This window comes from Procambarus clarkii, chromosome 78 (assembly GCF_040958095.1).
Source record: "Procambarus clarkii isolate CNS0578487 chromosome 78, FALCON_Pclarkii_2.0, whole genome shotgun sequence".
NCBI lineage: Eukaryota > Metazoa > Arthropoda > Malacostraca > Decapoda > Cambaridae > Procambarus > Procambarus clarkii.
In genome coordinates, this window is record NC_091227.1 from 15,645,738 (window position 1) to 15,673,237 (window position 27,500).

The following is a 27,500-nucleotide window of genomic DNA, read 5'->3' on the forward strand; positions in this document are numbered from 1 at the left end:
CACAAGTCCAGCGTGCTGTCCGCTCGGCCTACCGGCTCCCTTTGCCATTGAGGTGGATATTTGCCATTGGAGGATATTTATCTTCCATGATATCCGGATAATCAATGGTATCTCATTGTAGCTCATTTCACCTGCAACACAGCGTTACACAAGACGCCCTCCACAACAGTCTTATGACACAGGTTACAAAACATTTACAAACTAACTTCACTAAACAAAATTATTACACGCACGTGACTATCAAAAGATTTTTTGTTTAATAATGATGTACGATGCTTAAAATAAGCAGCTATGTGTGGGAAAAATATCAAATTATTCCATTTACTGAGTTAGATTTTTTAGATAATTAAAAAGGATATTTACCCAAGTACATAAATTCAATGTCACAAATTGGGTAAAAGGTAATAATAATATAATCTGCGATGCCAATGGAACTCAACACGACTTCATAAAATACCTAAAGTTTTACGTAAAGTACAGAAATAACTTTTCTGTACTTCTGTACCGTATTTATGTACTTCAATCTCCACAACTGAACCAAATCCAACCATACGCATCCGGCTAACACTGACAAGCACTCACAGAAATTAACACCAAAACTTGCCTCTATGAATACTCTCAGAAACACCCAAAGACTAGTACAAATTGCCAATTTCTCTCCACCGACACCTGTTAGAGGGTATAGCTAAGGTACTCACATCGTATGGAGAGAAGCACAGTGTTGCTGACGGAGGTACCGAGGGAGTTGGTGACGGTACAAGTGTAGTTCCCAGCAGAGGTACGGCGTACCATCTGTAGCACGAGATTTCTCTGGGATACTATCACGCCCGCCTTTCTGTCGGGCCGTACCTGCTTACCCTGTTCAGAAGAGATATATAGAAAACTTATGGTGTAAACAAAAGTTAGAGGCTTATAGAATTATGGAAAATACGAGAGGGAGAGAGAGAGATAAATAGAGAGAGGGAGACAGATAAATAGAGAGAAGGGGAGAGAGAGATAAATAGAGATAGGGAGAGAGAAAGAGATATAGAAAGAGAGGGAGAGGGAGAAAGATATTCAGCTCACATCTCGCCAGGTTGGCATGATTCGACACCATTCCTTCAATGTCCGCGCTCTGTGTACTAAATATTAACCGCTTTCAGCACACGGCCATACACATAACTCAAATAAAATTACATCGCTAACCAATCAGCATTCATATCACATAATGTTCATAATATCGCTTTTCGAAACAACGATCCCAACTCCAATTCACGCTCACAATTGCTTCGCTTCATGGATAACATTACAATCTCTCGTATCTTTCTACTTCACGTCTTAATTTTAGAAAGAACTGTCTCTGCACCACCTATTTGGCTGGACAGTAGAGCGACGGTCTCGCGTCATGCGGGTCGGCGTTCAATCCCCGACAGTTCAAGTGATTAGGCACCATTCCTTTCCCCCGTCTCCTCCCATATCTTAATCCTGACCCCTTCCCAGTGTTATATAGTCGCAATGTCTTGGCACTTCTCTTGATAATTCCTTTCCTTTCCACCATCTTTAAGTAACTTTTAACTTTCCACCATTGCTTTAAGTAGCATTTAATCAATTAGTTTATATAGCAAATTTATCGTAAGGGATAGTGGATAGGTGAGCAGGGTGAATTATATGGTGAGAATAGTGTAGATAGTAGCTGTTGAGAGAGGTGGAAGAGGAGGATGGTGATGAGGATGATGATTAGAGTAGAAAAATAGTGATGGAGAGGGATAAATATTGAGAGGGGAAAATAATGATTAAGATGAAGGGAGAATTTGAGTGGTGGAGCGACTTGTCCTACAAAGGACGTCATTTTTCGCTCGTGTGTTACATGAGGCCTAAAAATGGTCATACTAAAAAAACAGAAACGGCTCACAAAAATGGCGTACTGTCCCGTTTTCTGTTGTGGATCCTCTGGTAGGTTAGGAAAGGACACTTTAAATTGACCGTTTTCATGACGTTTGGGACACTTTATAATGACGAGCTGGGTGCAGAATGGTGTAAGATATTGAGTGGACTACGACATTGTAAAGTGAATAAGGAATCATCTTCCCGAAAGCCATTTTCTTGAAACGAGAAGATGAACATTGGTTTAAGGCAAGAGACAATGGTTTAATTCACGAGACTTAACAAATTAGATTACTGGAGACAATCAAATGCTTCGTAAGATGATGGTTTAGTTCAATTGAAGTAACAGTCTCTCTCTCTCTGTCTCTCTCTAGCTCAAGGAAACAGAGAGACAGAGAGAGAGAGAGAGAAAAAAAAGAGAGAACTATCGTTAAAACAATGTGAGAGAGGAGGGAGGGTGAGACAGGAGAAACTGAGGCGAGGACCTGGCCACACGATATGGATTTTTTACGAGGCTCACAGAGTCATAAACTGGATGGGTGGGAAGGGCAGCAGAGCTGGGCGCTGTTGGGTTGAGTTGGGCTTGTCTTGGCTATGTTGGGTTAGTCTGGTTGGGGCTGAAGGAAGCTATGATGCAGCTGCGTTGAACCGCGCTATGCAGAGGTGTATTTCATAGACTGAACTATGGTTCCTGCATAAAGAACTTTGTAAGACTATGTTCTGCTTGCTGAATTGAAATGTGGGCTCTGGCGTTATGTTTAGCTGAAGGCCCGGGAGAAAGGGTTAAACTCGAGATGGACTTAGATCACCAGATGAAGGCTATGAGCCACAATAACGTGGCTAAAGTATGTTGACCAGACCACACACTAGAAGGTGAAGGGACGGACCGAAACGTCGTCGTCGTCCCTTCACCTTATAGTGTGTGGTCTGGTCAACTTAGATCACCAGAGCTGGGTTGGGTTCAGCTAAGCTTAACTGATCAGAACAGGGATGCCCCAAGCAAGGGTGTTTGGGCTGAAATGGGATCGACAGACCGCTGGTGGATTAATGTAATTAATAATTAACAAATGAGTTCCATTTCTGATAAATGCGGTGAAAAAAAGATTGGAACCAGAATGAAAATGCATGCCTAATATGAACACCTTAGAGATTTTGAAAAAAATCACATTGATGAAATAGTGAATAATTAATAAACCTTTTAACGCTTTGTTTAAATTATTACTTTACAATAAGTTATTATTTCCATATAGAGTTTGGAAGAGGTACGAGAATAGGACATTTCCTATCCTAGAATAGGACACAATAGGACATAGGGCTGGTATATGTGAAGGAACGGTGCCTAAAACCCTGACAGGGGAACAGAGGAACGATCCCCTGTTCATCGGGGATCGAACACTGACCTGCAACTAAGGAGGCCGACTGAATTCAATCAGTTTCTAGTATATCTTTCGACTTTAGATCCAAAGGGGGAAAGCGCCAAGCCATTACGACTACATAGCACTTAGAAGGGGTCAAGATAAGGACTTATTTTTAGTGCAGGCGATGAGTCACAATAACGTGGCTGAAGTATGTTGACCAGACCACACACTAGAAATTGAAGGGACGACGACGTTTCGGTCCGTCCTGGACCATTCTCACAATCGACTTGAGAATGGTCCAGGACGGACCGAAACGTCGTCGTCCCTTCAATTTCTAGTGTGTGGTCTGGTCAACTTGTTTTTAGTATTTTTGAGGTTAAGCGTACATGACTTGACACTTACCTGTGGTGCTCGCTCAGTCTTGGGTACATTGATCCCTCAACGCTGATTACGTAAAGCAAAACCAACAATAAAAAATAAGATTCCTTCACATAATGAAGATTTAAATAAACGAAACCAGAAAAGACCATACAATACAATGAGGGAATTCTCGACATAGTGTGTTGTCTTCCAATGTTTTTAATTGTGGTTCGCAGAGTCCGGAGACTATAGTTATCTTTTGACATGTACGAAACTTTTTTTTCTCGCTTGATGGCCCGATAACAGAGGCAAAAATTAAACTCGCATGTCATAGAATATACCTGGAGCATGCCTGGAGAGGGTTTAAGGAGTTCTTCAACTCCCTTGCTCGGCTTTGGGCCAGGCTCGTCTCAATATACATTATAATACAATTTTTATTCATGGGGAAGGAAGTGTTATATTTTAAATAATTGCTTTTACCTCCAAAATATAACAAATAACAATTATTCCCCCCCTCAGACTTTGCTCTGAACAGCTTGGGAGTTAAGCAGTTAAGAGTGCAGAGTTCAGAGAGATTCGGAGAACTCGTCTTGAAAGTGAAAGTTGCCAACATCTTATCTAGAGCTGTGACACATTGTTTCATAAGTAGACGGTCTGCAAGTACCTTCATGGCCTCTTCCCTGAGCTGTCGTCGGCAAAGGGCAAAGCAAAGCTTAGCAAGGACAAGGCTGGCAAACATGAAAGTTTGTGGGCAAACGTCGATTTAAAATAATTTTGTCATATCAGACACTATTTGGCTATTACATTCGAGTAAATTGGTATAATAATAGAGGGCCTGCTTATCCAACCAATTTCTAAACGTATATTGTATTACTATCAACAACTGCCTCTAAACTGAAAAAAAATTCTATGGCAGTGAAATATTTAAAAAATTTCTTGATCACGATTATTGCCTAGCAGTGTAGTCAGTTCAGAACCGTAAATTACTGTGATTCGATTGACGTGGAAGGACGGAGACGTTTGGGCAGGTTGCATTTCACTCGATGCTTCTTTTCACCTAGCAGTAAATGGGTTTCGGGAGTAAGGCTAATATTGTAGGTGGCATTCTGAACGAGATTAGTCATTGAACTATAGAGACTTCTATAAATCTAATAGGAGTTCCTATTTCTGACAACAGTAAAATAAAATATTGTAAATGAGAATATACCACTGCACTAAACTATAATACATAATATTCTGTGGTATATTTCATTATTTCAAATCCCATCATAATGTTGTATAATCCTTTCCATTTCATTGTATAAGTGTCATGATATATTTCCCCCTCCACCAGACACGGTCCCCCGCCACCATCACACACATCCCACCAAACTCCCCCACACATTACTTTATATAAGTCCAATAATCGATGAAAACCTCCATTTTCCCCTACTGCTTAACCCGCAACACCCTTCCCCCTACCTTTCCCCCCCTACCGTTCCCTACCTTTCCCTATTACTCTCTTGTCCTCTATCCCTACAACACACTCCCACCTACTCCTTCCACTATCCATTCTCCCCCCCTCACCTACCTCTTCTATGTCCTATATTTCTCTCTCTCTCTCTCTCTCTCTCTCTCTCTCTCTCTCTCTCTCTCTCTCTCTCTCTCTCTCTCTCTCTCTCTCTCTCTCTCTCTCTCTCTCTCTCTCTACCCCCTCGATCGAAATGTTTCCCTATTTCCATATTGATGACACCCTCGGACTATCATCAATCCCCGTGATCCGATTACATTTCCAAAACTGGCCCAAGGTGGAGATAGATTTGTTTTGTTACTTTGCTAATTCTTCATTAGTAAGGAGGAGGAATGAAAACTAATGCCTATTCAGAGAAGCAGATAGATCTCATTAAACATTGAATTATATTGAGGACAAAGTCTATTCGTTATTAGGTTTCACATCAAGATCTTTTTCACAAATGTTAATCTTCTACAGTATCTCACACACACACACACACACACACACACACACACACACACACACACACACACACACACACACACACACATATATATATATATATATATATATATATATATATATATATATATATATATGTATATATATATATATATATATATATATATATGTATATATATATATATATATATATATATATATATATATATATATATATATATATATATATATATATATATATATATAAAATTTTTACGAGCATCTTTAAGGATTTTAAATTAATAATAAATTAAAATTGACTGGCTACTACAGTTCTGTTCAAGTCGGTTTAATGTGTAATTTGAATATTAACAACTCAACAATCACCACAAATAATCGTGTAAACAGTGTGTTTTATTTGGTAACAGGGCTGAACCGCAGAGACCGGGCCGCCTAGACTTTGATCCCCGGTACCACCTCTAGGTAACCACCTGGTATCAAGTACTACTTAAGTTGCTCTCAGTGTCATAGTCTTATAACATATTTTGTGGCTGAAGTTTCACACATCTTAGGCCGCTTATGATAATATTCTCTTCTCTTTTTCATCTCCATTCTCTAGCTTTTTAATACTATCTTTCTCTTCCGTCTTTTCTATTCCTTGTTTGTCTTTAGTTTACTTCTTGTTCGCCCCCTCTCTTTCTATCTCTCTATCTCTCTTTCTTCTCCTCTCCAGTTTTTGTTTTGCTTATCTTTCTTGTTTTACTATTGTCTTGCCTCTTACTACTGCTTTTAATACAACTACCACCATTGTTTCCATTACTACCACAACTACTAATACTTTCAGTACAACTTCTGCTAGTACTATTGCTACTGATATCACTGCTTCTAACTACTATTTCTCTTCCATTTGGCTCTCATCTTGTTCAATCTCCTTTCCTCCTCCTTTTTCACTTACTCCTTCCTCTTCTACCCTTGGTGCTTCCGGCTTCTCCGGCTCCTCCGGCTCAGCATAGCACCAAACAGCTGCTGGAGCAGAAGACCCAGCCTGGGACCCACTTGGGAGAAGTGTGTGGATGTGTTTGTTTTTCCTCACAAAATCATACAACGGGTTTAAATTCCTTCCTCTTGTTGACAATCTCCGCTCGTTGGTTTAATGCTTCCCTGGAGACTCCCTGCTTCCCGAATTCAATTTACACTTAAACCTCAGCCAGTCCTCAAATATACTTTTTTTCTCTCTCTTTTCAGCAACTTTTGTATTTTCCTTTAAGTTCAAACGAGAAATGTTTTGGTTTGCACGTTTTCTATTTTTGTCACACAATATTGGCTTTATTAGGAAGATTAGAGATCTTAGATAATAGATTAGAATATCTCAAGATATTAGAGGTTTGTTATTGCATTATTATATATTATTATTAAGAAGTATTAAGGAGCCATGCGAATCTCATCATGGCTTAGACGGTAATGCATGTGCCTTGGGAGTCCACGGAAGCAGGTTCGATCCTATTTTACAGCCTTAATATACATATATATTTTCGCTTTATTACTGTTTCTCCCAGACGATGTCTTTGAGAATATTGACAACTTGTTGACAAAAATCGACGTTGATCCTGTTCCAACAGCGGATATACCTTGATTTCCTTTATGTCTTCAATCCATTCTTGAATAATCTTTCATGTCTTTCTCATTTTGCACCTTTTCTACAAGTCTTACGTCCATTTGTCATTTTCCTGGTCGCGTTTGTCATCGGCGACAATGTCTGCATTGGGAATCTAAATTTTATGTCGATGTCTTTCATCTTCTCTTTTGTTGGGCTGCGTTTGTATATCTGTTCATCGATTTTGGTGTTGTTTTCTCTTCTATGTCTGTAAGTTTTGATGTGTCGTATTGACACATTTTTAACTCTTTCGGTCTTTGGTGTTCTATTTGTCTCTGTGTTTCTCTGGAAAAGTTTGTTTCTCTCTCTGTTAGTGTCTCTGTAGGCCTGTAAGTCTATCGTAGTGTTTATGTTGGCCTGTCTATCTCAGCATCTCTGTAGGCCTGTCTATCTCAACATTTGTGTAGGCCTGTCTGTCTATCTCAACATTTGTGTAGGCCTGTCTATTAATTTATACCTCTGTATCTGTCTCTGTCGCAGTCTGTCTGTCTGTCTCTCTCTCTCTCTCTCTCTCTCTCTCTCTCTCTCTCTCTCTCTCTCTCTCTCTCTCTCTCTCTCTCTCTCTCTCTCTCTCTCTCTCTCTCTCTCTCTCTCTCTCCCTTTCTCTCTTTCATTTCATTCCCCACCTTACACATTCCCCACGACATGTCTACCCCATCCCAACCCACCCAGCGTTCCTCCATCCCACCCCTCCCCCATCCCACCCCTCCCCCATCCCACCCATCCCCCAATCTCCATCCCCCCACCCAGTCGCCGCCTCCTGCAGCATCAATACTCACATCCTTGTGCCACACCACGTCTCTGGCCGGAGGATTGCAGGAGATTTCACACTCGAAGTAAACATCGACGCCTTCAGTGATGGGTCGATCTCCCAAGTTGGCCCCAAGTCTGAGCTTCACCCGTGGCGCGTCTGCGGGTGACGAGAATAGAATCAGCGCAATAACATGGGAACATAAAGGAAATGAGAGGAGAGGAAGAGGGAAATCGAGTAATAATATGAGGCTGTAAATAAGGAAGAAGGAGGAGGCAGAGTAACAGAGAAAATGCAATTAATTGGGTTTTTTCAGTTTGTGTGTTCACACAAGGTGTGATGTCGACTTTTGGAGAACGGAAGAGAGGAAAAACTACGAGAAAACAGTGGAAAAAAGAGGGCACACAGAAAAGAAAAAATGGGTATGAGAAGAATAAAGCGAAGATGTATAGTCATAAAAGAAAATGAGAGCGCAGTAAAAAGAGGGCAACAAGGAATATGAAAAGGAGAAAGGAGAGCAAGAAAATGAGGAAAAAGAAACGAAAATGCGAAAAAGGGGCAAAAAAAATTCACAAAAATTAAAATATTAAGCACTACAGAACCTTATTATAAGCCTATGGACATATTGCCCAATTAAATGTCAGTTACCCTATTCCAAACGGCATTAAATTTTCCTGTTTTCTTTCTAGCACTAAACAGTAATGTCCTGTTACTCACCTATCAACAGTATACACTAACAAGAGCATAACACTACTAACTACTATATTATACATCACTGTTAAATAATTACTATCCTTTCTTAACAGTTATTTACAAAGTAGACAAAGTTATTTATAGTAACTATATTCTGATTTATATAGTAACGATAAAATGATTTATATACTACCTATATTCATATATATATAGAAACTATAATTTTATTTTATTTGTATTTAATTTTTACATGTAATTTTTTAATTAATTTAAAATGGTAAAATGTGTGTAAATGTTTAACATTTTATAAGTAAATTTATTTAATTGCGAATATATTTAAAATGCTAAATTTTGCATGGAAATTTTGTGTAATGTTTAAATGTTTAAATTTGTAATTAAAAAAATACAAAATATTTAAATATTTACATTCTTAAAGGTTGAAATTTGTTAAATATTTCTGTCGCTCCTATGACTGAAAAGTTTGCCATTATGGTTAGAAAAAAAATTCCGTTCTTGTCCCCCAGCTGGTGAACTAGCTGGCGCGATATTTGCAATCTTGCTAGCCGCGATATTTCTAGGATCGTTGAGGACGATATTTGACGGCTTGTGCACGATATTGGTCGGCTTATTGTACGCGATATTACCGTAATATCGGCTAATAGTAACTGTAATATTAGTAATAGTAATAATATCTGCATCAATCAATTGGTTTCCATCTCGTAATTCTCATAATTAGACAAACGTTCATATTTAAATGCTTTTTGCCTAGCCATAAGCGTACCGAGACAAGCCCTTCATAATCTATCAAGACACTGCAGAAACGTCGGTTTTAGAGTGCTGTTAATCTCCCCAAATCTCTGTCATTTTGGCGAGAGTTGTTTGTTAATTTAATCCAAATAAATGCAAATCCGATAGATGAAATTTGCAAGCATTATGATCTGGTTATCGCCGCCATTAGCAGCAAAACACATTGGAGGCATACAGAGTAGCGGGAATTGGCGAATAAGTTGATTATCATATTTATGGGGAGTTGAGGCAGCCCAGTGCTGCCGGGAGTGACTGTTGCTGAAGTTGCAGTTGCAACCTCTGTTGATGGGTTGATGTGCATGAGTTGATGTCGAGGCTTTGCGGTTATTGGGTGGAATATTTGATGAGAGATTGTTGTTGATAAGATGTTGTTGGGTTACTGTTGATGTTTGGGTTATAAGCTAACCTTGCTGTGTACGGTACACAGATTTGCATCGATGCTCATTTTAAAATCATGTGGGATGAGGAACGAAGAAAGGTTGAAATACCTGGACCTTCACACAGCAAGATTACGAAATAAATACGATAGGGGATATAGCATACGGTAAATATGGCAGAGGAAAAGTAGGTTAGAGGCTACATTAGATAGACCACAGTTAGAAAGGTGGGTTCCACACACACACACACACACACACACACACACACACACACACACACACACACACACTTGCTCAATGACGAGCACTTAATGAGTCTAACCTTACAGCACTAAAACTATAATACCAGAAGAGGTTTGACCCCCACATATCAGAATGATCATATGTGCAAAGTGAACAAGACCAAATTGACAGAAAGAGCGAGAGAGAGAGAGAGACAGAGACAGACAGAGTGAAGACAAACGATACTTACATGTGACCTGTAGGACCGTGGACGTATATATATCCTGGCCAGGGATGTTGGGGTTTCTAGCCCTGCAGATGAACTTAGCACCGTGATCGCTCGCTTCAGGTATCAGGTTCAAGTGTGAAGAGGTTGTGTCTCCGACCACTAGCGACTGTTACAGGATAAACCACACTTGCAATATTTGTACTGTATGAGGGGGAAATTCACGGCAAAAACAAGTCTCTGGTCAAATACATAGGCATAATGCATTATCTTTGCACTGCCTGTCAGCAAGATAATGCAGGTAGACTCATCAATGTAAATCACAATTAAATGCTACTAATAGATTATTCTAATGGGTATGGATATAAGAAATCAGGTCAAATGAATCAATCATTTTCTAAGTGAACGCTTGATCAAGCAGAGCAAAAAAATGAACATGTATATTGCCTGTTATACAAAAAATATGTATTTGCTTCCATCATTTCCATAAAAAAATACAAAAGGGCAAACGTAGAGTGTGTATTTTTTATACAATTTTAATTTAAAATCTCGCATGGTAATGTTTCACTAAACAAATATGAGAAAATACAATTGTTATAAGTTCATATGTTTGACAATACGTATTTAAAATTTGGAAAAAAATCAAATATTCCATCAAAAACTAAAGTATCGTCCTCTGAATACAGAAATTCCATTTTTTTACTCCAAAATCGCTTTGGGATACACTAAAATAAACACCAATATTTTACCCCATCAATACTGCACATTGTGTATTTGTAGGTAGTGGAGAGAAGGGGGGAAGTGTTTTAGGCTGTGAGTGTATGTGTTTAAAAGTGCGAGTGTGTATAAATTTGTGTGTCTGTGCACTTGCAAATGTACGCATACATACGGACGTGCGCAAGTGCATGCAGAATAACGTATATAAGTGTGTGCATGTTTGGGTTACAGCAGAGTGGAAAATGCTTAGTTGAGGAAACATTATTTAGATTTAGCCTTGGGCAAGAAGACAGTAATAACATATGTCACCTTCACAGACCACTTTATTGCGCACTAAAAGCAATTTAACCACGAAGAACACAAGAGTCCATTACCTTAGGAACATCACTGTCCTACATGCTCTTTCCCCGTGCCATAACAAACACAACATTCACTCCCATCGACCCCAAACAAATACATCCAGCATGTTGTCCTGCCGCGAACCAAAAAAATAATATTCTTTCATTGCCCTGATAAACACAAAATGCATCATTCCGTGTCCATAAGACACACATGTCATGCTTTAACGCAATGTACTCGTGCTGTGTCTTGGCAAATATACAACCCGTTCTCGCAAATTCGTATAATCAATATTGACTTATTAACTACGTGCATAGGTGATATACTAACCATAATAGATACCCTTAAAAAGCTTCATAGAAAACACCGACCTTACCTAACCTTGTTAGTATGTTAAGATAAGCATCTTATTGCTTCGTATCTATTATGGTTAGTATATCACCTATGCACGTAGTTAATAAGTCAATAGTGACTATACGAATTTGCGAGAACGGGTTGAAATATAGCCATGGAATGTCCTAAAATATTCTGCTCGCATTCTCAACATGTTCTAACGATCACTCCTGAACTCATATCTTGTTCTCTCACAGCCTGAGAAAACAAACAAGCATTCTCACCTTGACCTTACAAACACAACAAGAATTCTCACCATTCCTTGTCTTGAAAAATACAGCAAGAACTCTCATCTTGTTCAAACAAATACAGCATGAATTCTCACCATCCCACAACCGGCGCTCTCATTCTCAACGATTCTGAACGGCAAAATCACCAAACTTCTTAAAAAGCACAACACACACACACACACACACACACACACACACACACACACACACCTGACACGGGCCATACTTTAATATATATGCATGTAAAATATGATACGTATACTTATCACCTACTTTACTGAGATATAAGAGCAAAGAAGTCTGTGTAATCCTTTCTGGCTTTGGCTTTTCGATACCATTAGTGTTGATGAGTTGCAATGGGTCCAAATCCTTACAAATATGAGATATTTTGTGGATTAAGTCCCTCCCCTGAGCACAAAACATAGTGTGTGTCCTCAAATAAAACTCGGTATCATGCTTAGCCTGTCACTGTAAAAAAAAAAAAGCTTATTTATACAACTTCGTTTTACAGGGATTTCAACCAGCGATAAGAGTAATCGTGTTGTTTTCAAAATGAAAAAAATCTACATTCGCATGACTGATGTAACAAAATGTAACTTCTCTTGAATTAGATAAAAAAATCTCAAATATATATTAAGGAATTCTCTCGTGTTTGCTGAAGATTTGAACTACCGCTTTTAAAGCACAAACATATACGTAATAAACATGACCTTGCAAAGCCATGCATACGAACAGTTTCAAGAACACTCAGGTGTTCAACACGACTGCCTTACCGAAGCTTCGAGGGTGACAGCCTTGCCGGCTTGTGTCTTCTCCCAAGAGATGTCCGCGGAGGGATAGGCACCGGATGCAACACAGACTAGCCGCGTAGGTCGGCCCTCCACCAGCAGCTTCTCCGGAGGCTTCACCACCACCGACAACGGCCGCACTGCACCGGGAGACGAAGGAGGGGAGATGAGAGCGAGGGAGATGAGAGGGAGGGAGATGAGAGTGAGGGAGGTGAGGAGGAAGGGAGATAAGTCTTAGCCCTAATATTCACAACTCCCACGTTGATACTGTGGCTCAGAGACAGATGATAGCGATCTGGTGGTGCGGCTTATACACAGTTGACTAACAGAGATGGAGTCGCCTCGTCTCTCTCTCTCTCTCTCTCTCTCTCTCTCTCTCTCTCTCTCTCTCTCTCTCTCTCTCTCTCGCTCTCTCTCTCGCGTTTGATCAGTTCCCACTATCAAACCCCATGCCAACTCACTCTGAGGCTCAGCATCTCTACGTTACAGCGGATTTAGCTCATCCCCAACTTGTACAGGCAATCACAGCTCGACCGCGCGAGGCATAAAGTCAGGGTTTACATATATATATATATATATATATATATATATATATATATATATATATATATATATATATATATATATATATATATATATATATATATATATATATACATACATACTCTGGAGAGCATTATTTCACGCTGTATACTGAAAGTTAGTATGAAGTTCCAATATATTTATTTGGCTCCGTTGAGAATCTTCCTATATCTCTTCACACTGGCTTCTCACGAGGTCCCTCTCACCCTGATCTCTTATAAGGTACCCTTCACCCTAACTAGATAAAAGTCGCCCACACTATTTAAATAACGCTCGCTATAACTGCATTTAAGGTCCCTCACTCTAGTTCCTTGCATTGACCCTTTAACTCTAACTCAATTCAAAATCTTCCCAACGATCACTACTGACCCTAACTTTTTATTAAACCACCCCATTTCTTACTCATTGTTAGGCTACCCTCCCCCCTCTCTTCCTTCCTTCCTCTCTCCCTCGATCTTTCTCTTTATAATGCCTTTATAACCCTTTACCTTAACTCCTTATGATTTTACTTACCCTAACTCCTTTAAGTGTCTCCCTCACCCTAACACCTGATAATCTCACCCTTTTCAGTCTTATTCCTTACAATGTCTCTTTCATTCAAACCTTATATAACCCTCACCCCTTCACCCTAACTCTTACAAATTCTCTCGCCCCTAACTCCTTATAGTCTGGCCCCCTTCACACTAACACCTTACAAGGTCACCCTCCCTCCAATTCGTAATAAGGGTGACCATTGCCCCTCGTTCGAACATAACCTCGATTTAAGAACACGCATATTGTACAGATTTTTTCTAACAATCTTTCCAGCTTCTCTCATCTACTTCTTTCACAAAAAAAATAGTGTTTCTCTCCAACTCATCCAACTTCCATTTCCCCTCTTCTCCCTAAAATATATTATCCCAGATTAACCCGCTTAATTATTTACCGGTTATTTTCCCATCTCTCATATTCTCACTGTCTCTCCTCCGTTTCTCTCATATTCTTCGTGCGTCCCATTTCTCCTATATCTCTCTCTCTCTCATTTCTCCCCTCTGCTTAGCTTCATCACCATATTCATATAGACCCCTTCCTGAATCTGCATTAATTTCTCATCCACGCATTCATCCGTCCTGCTCACGTGCAATGATTTAGAGTGAGTTATAATATGGTGAGAGAGACTGTAACTAGGGGGAGAATCAGGGGAGGAATGTGGATATAGTGAGAAGGAAGAGAAGAGGAGGAGAGATTGAATTGGGAAAAAAATCGTGATAAAAGATGATGATGGAAAGGTTTAGAGAGAGAGAGAGAGTACTTACAATACACATCGAGAGATATAGTGGTTGAGAGGGCCTCGGTGATGTTATTGTTGGAAGCTTTACAGGTAAGATTGGCTCGGGCATAGTCCCTAGTGAGGGCGGGGATGATGAGCTCCGTCCTCACGTGCATGGCGCCCACGCCCACGCTCATCAACCGCCCTCCGCCCACCACGTCCTGAGACGACAATAGCGCACCATCAGCATCCAACACACGACTCCGGTTGGCGAGAAGTTGGGAGCCTCTCCACCAGGTTACACTTGGTGATGGCCGGCCTAAGGAAAAAGAATCCTGGTGATGAGGTTTGAAGGAAGATGGGAAAGGGGTTAAGGTTATCATTTTCTTATTATTAATATCTTAAGTCACATTGTCTCTCGTTTACAAAAGAATATATATATAATTTTGCTTCAAAAAGTTATTTACATATGCCTTTTATTTCTCACAATGATAGTAATAGTGACATAGTATTTTTTCGTTATTTATATCCCATGGTTACCATACTACGTTCAGTTATAAATGTACTATATTTAAACTTGAGCAATCGTATTGTATTTGTAAATAATAAACTGTAATATTTGTGTCAGAACGCTAACTAATACTAGCAATTATTGACTATATTTTTTTGTTTACGGTATTCGGTGTTTTTTTTCACTTTTGAGAATACTGAGGTGAAATCTTAGTGAAAATTGTGTCACTGCCACAGTGAGTGTGTGAATGAATGAATGAACTATCAGGAGAAATCGCCAAGCCATGACTATATAGCACTTGGAAGGGATCAGGATAAAAGGATTAGGAAAGGGATTGGGAAAAGGAATGATGCCCAACCACACGTGGACGGTCTAGAACGCCGCCGACCTGCATGAAGCGAGACCGTGACTCTACCGTCCAGTCCCAAGTGGTTGGGCAGTGTGAGCAGCTAGTGGTTGGGCAGTGTGAGCAGCTAGTGGTTGGGCAGTGTGAGCAGCTAGTGGTTGGGCAGTGTGAGCAGCTAGTGGTTGGGCAGTGTGAGCAGCTAGTGGTTGGGCAGTGTGAGCAGCTAGTGGTTGGGCAGTGTGAGCAGCAAGTGGTTGGGCAGTGTGAGCAGCAAGTGGTTGGGCAGTGTGAGCAGCAAGTGGTTGGGCAGTGTGAGCAGCAAGTGGTTGGGCAGTGTGAGCAGCTAGTGGTTGGGCAGTGTGAGCAGCTAGTGGTTGGGCAGTGTGAGCAGCTAGTGGTTGGGCAGTGTGAGCAGCTAGTGGTTGGGCAGTGTGAGCAGCTAGTGGTTGGGCAGTGTGAGCAGCAAGTGGTTGGGCAGTGTGAGCAGCAAGTGGTTGGGCAGTGTGAGCAGCAAGTGGTTGGGCAGTGTGAGCAGCTAGTGGTTGGGCAGTGTGAGCAGCTAGTGGTTGGGCAGTGTGAGCAGCAAGTGGTTGGGCAGTGTGAGCAGCAAGTGGTTGGGCAGTGTGAGCAGCAAGTGGTTGGGCAGTGTGAGCAGCCAGTGGTTGGGCAGTGTGAGCAGCTAGTGGTTGGGCAGTGTGAGCAGCTAGTGGTTGGGCAGTGTGAGCAGCTAGTGGTTGGGCAGTGTGAGCAGCTAGTGGTTGGGCAGTGTGAGCAGCTAGTGGTTGGGCAGTGTGAGCAGCAAGTGGCTGGGCAGTGTGAGCAGCTAGTGGCTGGGCAGTGTGAGCAGCAAGTGGTTGGGCAGTGTGAGCAGCAAGTGGTTGGGCAGTGTGAGCAGCAAGTGGTTGGGCAGTGTGAGCAGCCAGTGGTTGGGCAGTGTGAGCAGCTAGTGGTTGGGCAGTGTGAGCAGCAAGTGGTTGGGCAGTGTGAGCAGCAAGTGGTTGGGCAGTGTGAGCAGCTAGTGGTTGGGCAGTGTGAGCAGCTAGTGGTTGGGCAGTGTGAGCAGCAAGTGGTTGGGCAGTGTGAGCAGCAAGTGGTTGGGCAGTGTGAGCAGCAAGTGGTTGGGCAGTGTGAGCAGCAAGTGGTTGGGCAGTGTGAGCAGCCAGTGGTTGGGCAGTGTGAGCAGCTAGTGGTTGGGCAGTGTGAGCAGCTAGTGGTTGGGCAGTGTGAGCAGCTAGTGGTTGGGCAGTGTGAGCAGCTAGTGGTTGGGCAGTGTGAGCAGCAAGTGGCTGGGCAGTGTGAGCAGCTAGTGGCTGGGCAGTGTGAGCAGCTAGTACATACCTCCTGAAGCGACACAATAGAGGATAAGACTATCACCCTCAGTGAGAGGACCCAGGAGGCCGGCGGGCACTGCTCTGCTGTTTTCGTCCTTTACAACCAGTCTTGATGGCACCACTGATATGTAACACAAGCCAAACAAAAGTAAATATTAATTTAAATCGTGTTTGACGAGATAGGGACTCGGTGCTGAAGCTGCATACTCCAGGACTGGTCTGACATACGTGGTATACAAGTTTTCTTAATGATTCCTTACACAAGTTAACCCATAAATAATGGGTTCTTATGTTAAGAAAGAGAACCCGTAAACAAAAAAATTAATACTAAAAAATGAAGAGCAGGAATATGAATTAAAAAGAAGACAATAAATAAGAAAGTAACAAAGAAGACAACTAACACAAACAACCAAAATCAGGCAGAAGTGAAATAAGAAAATAGGAAAAAAAATGAAAGAGAAAGGAGCTAGACAGAAAACCCAAACAAAATCGCAGGATGTCAGGAGTGAAGAAGATGAAAGTCAAACAGGCTGCCAGAGAGGCTTTATCGGCTAGTTGTGTTCAGTAAACACACGCCAGCTTTGAAGACTGACTGGGAGCAGCGGCTAATCCTGCCAGGTTTAGTATGTTGCGTATAAGATGTCGATGGACCGAGGGATGTCGATAGTCTTGGAGGATGGCTGTGTCGATGGACCGAGGGATGTCGATAGTCTTGAAGGATGGCAGTGTCGATGGACCGAAGGATGTCGATAGTCTTGGAGAATGTCAGTGTCGATGGACCGAAGGATGTCAATAGTCTTGGAGGATGGCTGTGTCGATGGACCGAAGGATGTCAATAGTCTTGGAGGATGGCAGTGTCGATGGACCGAGGGATGTCGATAGTCTTGGAGAATGGCTGTGTCGATGGACCGAGGGATGTCGATAGTCTTGGAGAATGGCAATGTCGATGGACCGAGGGATGTCGATAGTCTTGGAGGATGTCATGTGTCGATTATCGGGAGATTTTCGATGATGTGAACAATGTAGACTATAAACTGTAGTCTACATTGACTACAACGAAACTACATCACTTGTAGAGAGAGAGAATAAATAAAGCTGAGTTACTAGTAGAGATAGTAGATAGGGCTACACCACTGGTTGAAAAAAGTAGATATGGTTATATCATTGGTAGAGAGAGAAACTAAGGCTCCATCACTGGTAGATGATGTAGTTAATACTAACCATCATTAATCTTACAAAAAAAAGACAGAAATTAAGCCAGATTTGTAAATAAAGGAATAGTTATTGTGACGATAATCTCCTTCAAGAGATTGAGCCTGCTCTTCCCTCCAAAATTACGTCTTCACAACTATATAAAAGACTATGGAAGAAATGTCCAACAACGACAACAAACACCAGCAAGGCTTGCCAGGGTGAGCAGAAACGTATGCAACCAGCCACCTGTTCGAACTCCAACCACCAAACTACCCGTTGATCGCTACGGCTCCGCTGATTGGTCGCCAGTCTGGCTGCACCTGCACTCGCCCCCAATACTACCTGATGTCTGGGGTCGCCCCAACATCAGTCCTCAGAATGTTCCGTGCTTTCGTAGCCAGCACTCCTCCCAGCTAGACGTTAGCGTGTACTGAGAGAGGTGGTGGCTTTAAGCCAATATTCCAGCACCTCCCACTTACCTTTTGTATTGCACTTCTTGTTATTTTGCCTTAACGTAACTTTTCATTGTGTCATTTAAGTATTCTTATTATTTTGATTGATTGATTTTATTATACATATTTGTTTGTGCATTATTTTCATGTTTTGATTTATTTAACGTAATTAAAATTTCATTGTTAAAGTTTACTTGTGTTTTGTGTGTCTTCTCCTTACCTTACCACAGACGAAGTTCCAGTTTTCTATTTTTTTTTTATAACTATGTGACGAGGCCATACCCCTAGCCTTAAACAGCCGAACACCAACGCGTTACCGTCACAAGTTATATGGGGGCCTGTCCTAGGAGCCTCACTCAGGTACTGGTGCCAAGTGGTAATTTATGGTAAGCGTATTTAACTTTGTTAACGTAGCTTTACTAATTTTTCATTCAATTTCATTTTTTATAAGGTGCGGTGTATTGTGCATTACGAGAGTAACATATAGTGAAGGTGAGACAACTTTGGATTACGTGGTGACTGTAGGCCGCAGTCATACTCTTAATTGGTCATCTCTCCCTCCATGTTATTACTCGTATTTACCATCTATGTCCCTTGAATATTTCTCATTCTGACAGATCATCATATTGGTACCCTGGTACTGTGGTCTGCCCCGGGTCAAGAGTACCCAATCTTCTGCAATCTGACTGTAGGAGGACAAAGAGGGCCATAGTTCCTCTAGCTCGAACTTTAGTTGCTGAATTGGGACCTCAGCAGCAGTTCTCGTCACCAGTTGACACCTCGCACCCCTACACGTCAGTCAGAGATGATGATACATACAACGGTAGGGAATTAGCTTATTTTTTCAGAGCACAAAAGTTCGCTAATTCTGTAAGTATCATATTAAATTCAGTAGGAAAAACTTGCTTTATGTCCTATAGAGACTTGGCAAGGTATGCCTACATCCTTGGACTACCAATTTTACTTTTGAAGCATTTAACTGTTTCATTTGTTTTCGAAACTTTGTTTCATTTGTTAGTAGGATTTTCTTGCCCTTATTCTCTTACATGAGTACCGGGTACAAGATTTCCTGCGCCCTTGATTTAATTTAATCATTTAATATCTTTCACTTAACGTTAATTGTTAAAGATCACACAGGATAGGTACCAGTTGCCACGTTGTCCTGTTTCTGACATTTCATTATTGAACATTCGTGTACCTTTATTTGCTAATTTCACCATGTTTCGTCTCCAAACTTTCCGTGCAAATCCAGCAGGTGAAATAGGGACTTTAAGTCGTGCCAAGAGGACTGAACTACAAACTCTTGCACATGAGTATCAACTAGAAGTTCCCTACCAAGCCAACAAAAATGACCTACACAACCTGTTGCTGGATTACTATTTAGAGCAAGGTAAGATAGACTCTGAAACTCATGAAACTTACTATATTGCAGATAAAACTGATTTGGCAACGCTGAAACTCAAACTAGAGCTGGCCAAGATTGAACGTGAGCAGCAAAGGGAAGCCCTCGAACAACAAGAACGAGCAGCTGCCATACGAAGAGAAGAACAAGAACGCGGACTCGCCCTCCAGGAACGTGAGGTTGCACTACTCCAGGAGCGGGAACGAGTACAGCTTGAAACACTCCAGGAGCGGGAACGAGTACAGCTTGAAACCAAACGACGAGAGTTGGAGATGCAACGCGAACATGACAAACAACAAGCGACTCTGGCTCTAGAGTGTCGTCAACGCGAAATCGCCTTGGAAACTTCACACTTCACTCAACGCCAGCAAGCTACTGCCAATCTTCCCGTCAGTTTTAATATATCACATGCAAGTAAGTTAATGCCATCCTTTGTAGAAGCAGAAGTTGATGTGTTTTTTACCACCTTTGAAACCCTTGCTAATCAACTCAGTTGGCCTGTCGACCAATGGGCCACACTTCTCAGAGTCCATCTTACAGGTAGAGCTGCAGTCACACTCAGTACTTTGGCGTCTGAGAATGACTACTACACTCTGAAACAAGCAGTGTTGGACGCCTACCTCCTCTCTACTGAAAGTTATAGAAGGAAATTCCGTGACCACCTGAAGGCAAGTACCACTACCTTCCTCGAGTTTGCTAACACGAAACGGAGGTATTTCATGAAATGGCTGGAAGCAGCACATGTCTCTACTTTTGCAGAACTCGTCAACCTGATGCTTGTTGAAGAATTCTTGAGACGTGTGCCGCCTCCTGTCCGCCTCTACTTAGCAGATAAAGAAGAAACCGACTACCTGAAGTGTGCTAAGTCGGCTGACACTTACAGCCTCATCCACCGGCTGACACCTGAACCATCCTCCAGTAAGAAGTCGTGGTACAGTTACGAGAAGGTGAGCCCCGATCAAGCTGGTTCACAACTGTACTGCAAGTATTGTAGACTCTATGGACATACCATAGACAAGTGTGGTAAGTCTCAATACAAGGGAACCACTGACCAACAACGACCCAAACCAACTCCTCCTAAGTCCGGTAAGCCTGTGATGAATGTTGGTGTTGATGTTAATGATCTTTCTCTTTTCAGTAACCACCTGTATACTGGAACTGTCTCTGCCAACGGTTCAAATCCGGAGGGACGTTTCAAATTGAAGATCTTGAGGGACACAGCGGCTCTACAATCGATCATCTTGAAGTCGGCTGTGCCCAACATAGTCTACACCGGGGAAACAGTCTTCATCACTGACCTCACTGCTACCACTCCATACCCTCTCGCCAGAGTCCACCTGGATTGTCCCTACGTGAACGGGGAAGTCCAAGTCGCCGTCAGGGAAAAGCCTTTTCCCATGCCTGGAGTGCAACTTCTCCTAGGCAACGACTTGGCAGAAGACCTGCAACCGACCAACCTGATCGTCATGGACAAACCCCAGGTGTGTAACTCTGTGCCAATAGATCCTATTCTTGAGTATGTTCCAGCAGAGGTTCAAGAGAGTGATGAAGTTTCTCCTCCGGTTCTCGTGACCACCCGTGCACAAGCCGCACGTCCACAGCCAGCTGACTCTACTGCTACCGCTGTCCCTCAAGACCCTCAGAAACTACCCCCGCATCTGACCAAGTTGGAGTTCCGTAAGTTGCAGAGGGAAGATCTTACTTTAACACCATTGTTTTTCCAGGCTGAGACTCAACCCGACAGTATTCCTGGGTTCTTCCTAGAGAACGACTTGCTCTACCGCAGATATAGACCCAGTAAACTGAAGGAGGAGGACGATTGGGCCAACACCGAACAACTTGTGATTCCCACCAGCCTGCGGCCCACTATTCTACACCTGGCCCACGGAGCATTCTCCCACTACGGCTTCAACAAGACTTACCATGGGATTCGTCAAGACTACTACTGGCCAGGTATGGTAAACAACGTCAAACAGTACGTAAAACAGTGTCATACATGTCAGATGGCAGGCAAACCGAACGTCTCCATTCCCAGAGCACCACTGATTCCCATACAGGTGCCTGCGGAACCTTTCCACAGACTCATAATAGACTGTGTTGGTCCTTTACCTCGGACCAGTTCAGGTAACGCCTACATCCTAACCATCCTGTGTCCTACCACCAGATTTCCCATAGCAGTTCCAGTGAAGAACATCACGGCTGCTACGGTTATCAAACATCTATTGAAGATCTTCACTCAATACGGATTTCCCAGGGAGATTCAAAGTGACTGTGGCACCAACTTCACCAGTGATCTCTTCAAAAGGACACTGGAGGAGTTCAACATCAAACAGGTATTGTCCAGCCCCTATCATCCTGCTTCACAGGGTTCTCTTGAACGTAGTCATCAGACCATCAAAGCACTCTTGAAAAAGTTTTGTAGTGAAACCTCAAAGGATTGGGATAAGCAGATTGACCTAATAATGTGTATTTTCAGAAGTCTCCCCAATGAGTCCCTAGGAGTATCTCCTTATGAGATGCTCTACGGCCGTAAGTGCCGTACTCCCCTTAAGGCTTTCAAAGACTCTCTCAGAGATGCCACCCTCAGTGAGCATCAGAATGTGCCCCAGTTTCTTCAAAACCTTCAGCACATTCTAGAGAGAGTCCACCGCTTTGCCCATGATAATCTATTGAAAGCCCAGGTGAGAATGAAGACTCATTACGACCAGACCAGCAAAGTAAGAAAATTCAAGCCGGGAGACTTCGTCCTTGCTTATTTCCCTATCCCAGGTTCACCTTTACAAAACAGATTTTCAGGACCCTACTGCGTCAAAGAGTGCAGGAATAATAATAATTATGTGATAGAGACTCCTGATAGGCGGCGGAAGACCCAGCTGTGCCACGTCAACCTCCTGAAGCAATATAATGGTACTCCTCCCACTGTCTTGACTAATTATTCCACATTCACAGAACCCTACATCCACAGTGAGACCATCCCGGCTTCTTCTCCCGAAAGCACTGACAAGGAGTCGGCGCTTTCTAATTCCAAAATCCTTAATGATCTTCCCAAATGCTTTCAGGATAATACTCGTGCTCCTATGCCCTCTTCTAATTCCACTCTCACCTCGTCAGATAAGCCCTACATCCTCCATGTCGACGCCAATGGTACCGACGATGGTGGTGTCGTGATGCAGCAACGAGGCGAGAAGAATACACCTGTCAGCGACTACTGCTACAAGGAACGACGGAACAATTGGCAAGGAGCTACTCTTCCTCATCCTGAAGCTTCAGCACTTCACTCCACACCTGAAAAGTGCTCGGTCCACCATCAATACGGACCACACCACCCTACACCTCCTGCAGCACGCCCACTTCTCATCTCAACGTCTTCTACTATGGGCTTGCTACCTGCAGAAATTCAACCTGGAGACACGCTATACCAAGAGTCTGACAACATCTTAGCCCATGATCTCTCCAGAGTTTATGAAGTAGAAGCAACTCCATCCATTACTCCACCACATAACGACGTACTTCTTCCAGAACCGCAGGCTTCGGGGGAGAGTTGTGACGATAATCTCCTTCAAGAGATTGAGCCTGCTCTTCCCTCCAAAATTACGTCTTCACAACTATATAAAAGACTATGGAAGAAATGTCCAACAACGACAACAAACACCAGCAAGGCTTGCCAGGGTGAGCAGAAACGTATGCAACCAGCCACCTGTTCGAACTCCAACCACCAAACTACCCGTTGATCGCTACGGCTCCGCTGATTGGTCGCCGGTCTGGCTGCACCTGCACTCGCCCCCAATACTACCTGATGTCTGGGGTCGCCCCAACATCAGTCCTCAGAATGTTCCGTGCTTTCGTAGCCAGCACTCCTCCCAGCTAGACGTTAGCGTGTACTGAGAGAGGTGGTGGCTTTAAGCCAATATTCCAGCACCTCCCACTTACCTTTTGTATTGCACTTCTTGTTATTTTGCCTTAACGTAACTTTTCATTGTGTCATTTAAGTATTCTTATTATTTTGATTGATTGATTTTATTATACATATTTGTTTGTGCATTATTTTCATGTTTTGATTTATTTAACGTAATTAAAATTTCATTGTTAAAGTTTACTTGTGTTTTGTGTGTCTTCTCCTTACCTTACCACAGACGAAGTTCCAGTTTTCTATTTTTTTTTTATAACTATGTGACGAGGCCATACCCCTAGCCTTAAACAGCCGAACACCAACGCGTTACCGTCACACCTTACCGTTACTCTCACCTCGTCAGATAAGCCCTACATCCTCCATGTCGACGCCAATGGTACCGACGATGGTGGTGTCGTGATGCAGCAACGAGGCGAGAAGAATACACCTGTCAGCGACTACTGCTACAAGGAACGACGGAACAATTGGCAAGGAGCTACTCTTCCTCATCCTGAAGCTTCAGCACTTCACTCCACACCTGAAAAGTGCTCGGTCCACCATCAATACGGACCACACCACCCTACACCTCCTGCAGCACGCCCACTTCTCATCTCAACGTCTTCTACTATGGGCTTGCTACCTGCAGAAATTCAACCTGGAGACACGCTATACCAAGAGTCTGACAACATCTTAGCCCATGATCTCTCCAGAGTTTATGTAGTAGAAGCAACTCCATCCATTACTCCACCACATAACGACGTACTTCTTCCAGAACCGCAGGCTTCGGGGGAGAGTTGTGACGTTAATCTCCTTCAAGAGATTGAGCCTGCTCTTCCCTCCAAAATTACGTCTTCACAATTATATAAAAGACTATGGAAGAAATGTCCAACAACAACACCAGCACCAGCAAGGCTTGCAAGGGTGAGCAGAAACGTATGCAGCCCGCCACCTGTTCGGACCCAAATCACCAAACTACCCGTTGATCGCTACGGCTCCGCTGATTGGTCGCCGGTCTGGCTGCACCTGCCTCGCCCCCCCCAATACTACCTGATGTCTGGGGTCGCCCCAACATCAGTCCTCAGAATGTTCCGTGCTTTCGTAGCCAGCACTCCTCCCAGCTAGACGTTAGCGTGTACTGAGAGAGGTGGTGGCTTTAAGCCAATATTCCAGCACCTCCCACTTACTGTTGTATTGCCCTTCTTGTTATTTTGCCTTAACGTAACTTTTCATTGTGTCATTTAAGTATTCTTATTATTTTGATTCATTGATTTTATTATACATATTTGTTTGTCCATATTTTCATGTTTTGATTTATTTAACGTCATTAAAATTTCATTGTTAAAGTTTACTTGTGTTTTGTGTGTCTTCTCCTTACCTTACCACAGACGAAGTTCCAGTTTTTCTATTTTTTTTTATAACTATGTGACGAGGCCATACCCCTAGCCTTAAACAGCCGAACACCAACGCGTTACCGTCACAAGTTATATGTGTGCCTACCACCATCACTGGTAGATGATGTAGTTAATACTAACCATCATTAATCTTACAAAAAAAAGACAGAAATTAAGCCAGATTTGTAAATAAAGGAATAGTTATAAAAACAATAAATGGGATAAATAGAACTAAAGTCACACACATATTGACAACGGGAACTTTGGAAAACTTATTGTATATGTACGAAGATTACAGGAAGAAAAATAAGACAGGGAACAGATAGTCAATATCTACGACGTTCCGTTCCGGTGACAAAGCTTTGGAGCAACGTCAGCTAATTTACCGTTCATTATGATGTTGGTCGTGGTAGACAACGTCAGCTTACTTACCGTACATGTCGCTAACAAGGGGCAGCTAACGTACACCACATTGTTAGCCAAACGTCAGATAACATAAATATAACATTGTGATGCTGAGGACTGAAAACATCATCCTACTGTTCCCCATTGAGGTTGACACTGGCAGGGAACACTTATTAACTCACCATATACGGTAAGATTGACGAGAGCAGATAGCGTTGGTCCATCCTGGAAGTCGACTCGACATTTGTACCTGCCGGCGTCTGACCCCTGCAGCGGGTCAAAGGTCAAGTAGCTGCCAGTGAGCTCTGACCTCACGCGACCTTTAATCTCTGGGTCAGCGTAGACCTCCTTGTCTCCGTTCTCTCGCAGGTCCAGTCTATAGGAAGAGAATGGGGAAGTTGGTCTAGTAAAGTAGTTCATTTTGAGGGAAGGGGGATTTATGAGGAGAAAGCGCCAAGCCATTACGATTATATGGCACTTGGAACGGGTCAGGATAAGGATTTGGGATGGGACGGGGGGAAGGAATGGTGCCCAACCGCTTGTGGACGGTCGGGGATTTAACGCCGACCTGCGTGAAGCGAGGCCGTCGCTCTACCGCCTAGCCCAAGTGGAACAGAATATATTCCATTCATTAGAATGAAGGTGAATGGAAAGTTTACTGTGTTACCTTGAAGTTGAAATTGCTAATTTAGAAGTTAGCAGTATGTTGATCATTCTAACTGTGTAAATCTGGGAGAGAATGCGAAGTTGATTTGGCAACATATTTGGCATTCGCAACCATTGGGACTGAATGATTATTATAGCAATTATATATGATAATAAAGAATGACTATTTCACTAGTTAACACATTTTTTTTATTTTGTCACACTAGCATTTATGATGCTTTTTACATAATGTTTTACACTGAATTCAAACCTGCAATCATAATTTTTCTATCACCCACAATTTTTGTGACAATTTTTGGTAATTACTCGGCTGCTGAATTTATAGGAATTTTATCAATAGTTGTATAAAATAGAGTTTTTCTTTCAATCACCGTTTAGTGGATTTTACATCCAAAGGAATTAGGGACAATCAGCAGAGAGGGTCATTAGGTGGATGGTGTAGAAAATCAGCCAGAGTGAGGAGTGATTGGTATAAGCGACCAACCACAGTGTGTTATGCGTTGCAGATAGACGTATCACACCTTGACCCATACTGCTGTCCCGTCTATTTCTCGTCCAGTGCTTTGTTGACCTCTTCAGTTATAAACACTGCCAGTGCTGCTGTTTTATAAGTGATCAGCCTCAGTAGGATTATGCCAAGGAAGTGATTAAACCATCCTGACACTCTTTTGCTACGTGCGTAGTCAAGTGACGTTTACAGGTCAAAGGTGAAACATAACGCCAATAATTACAAAGTGTTACCACTTGTATTTTTGTTGTAAAGTGTCGAGGATAAGAGTTTTGCACCTCTTTCGTTAATCTTCTCGTGAGATTGGTAAAAGGTTCTCGGCATATACCTTTTGCAGTTCCCATGATTTGGAAGGAATCAAGAGAACTTTCCTTGGATTGTTATTTCTGGTTGACAAATACAACAGGAATCACAGGTAAAGCCAAGCAATACCCTAAAATACCTCAATCAATCTTCTGCTGTAAGATCTGTCCTCACGTTGAAGATTTTGCCACCTCGAGAAAATCCACTTGGGCAGTGAGGTGGGCACGAACCTTTAACCTTGACTTTGCCAGTCGCAAACTCTACCACTGTGCCAGTGTCACAAACTCGGACACTGATGACACTGACCGAGAACAAGAGGACAGCGTACATCATCATCCACATTTTGAAGGAAGAACCTCTTTAGATGAGCCTCGTTTACTAACTCGACCAGACCTTTGATGATTTCGAACGTGATGTTCAATCTGTCAAAATCAGTGATGCTAAATCTGTCAAAATCGCAGGAGGAACTTTCTCGGATGCAGGTTAAAAAGCTGGAATCTTCTTAATCTTGACAGTAATGTTATTTCGTGTACCGTCTTAAGGATTTTAATAATTTATTT

At 42.3% G+C, this 27,500-nt stretch overlaps 1 protein-coding gene across 1 annotated transcript in view; it reads right to left on the bottom strand.

Moving 5' to 3' along the window:
- Window positions 1-27,500, bottom strand: part of LOC123746113 (protein turtle homolog B) — an 85,233-nt gene that overhangs the window by 22,143 nt on the left and 35,590 nt on the right. Inside the window, exons 3-9 of the mRNA XM_069314093.1 lie at window positions 25,646-25,839; window positions 16,738-16,851; window positions 14,589-14,861; window positions 12,697-12,851; window positions 10,269-10,413; window positions 7,948-8,078; window positions 699-858 (exon numbers count right to left, since the gene is read on the bottom strand). Of these exons, the coding sequence (XP_069170194.1) occupies window positions 699-858; window positions 7,948-8,078; window positions 10,269-10,413; window positions 12,697-12,851; window positions 14,589-14,861; window positions 16,738-16,851; window positions 25,646-25,839 (1,172 nt within the window). The remainder of the gene's footprint in view (window positions 1-698; window positions 859-7,947; window positions 8,079-10,268; window positions 10,414-12,696; window positions 12,852-14,588; window positions 14,862-16,737; window positions 16,852-25,645; window positions 25,840-27,500) is intronic.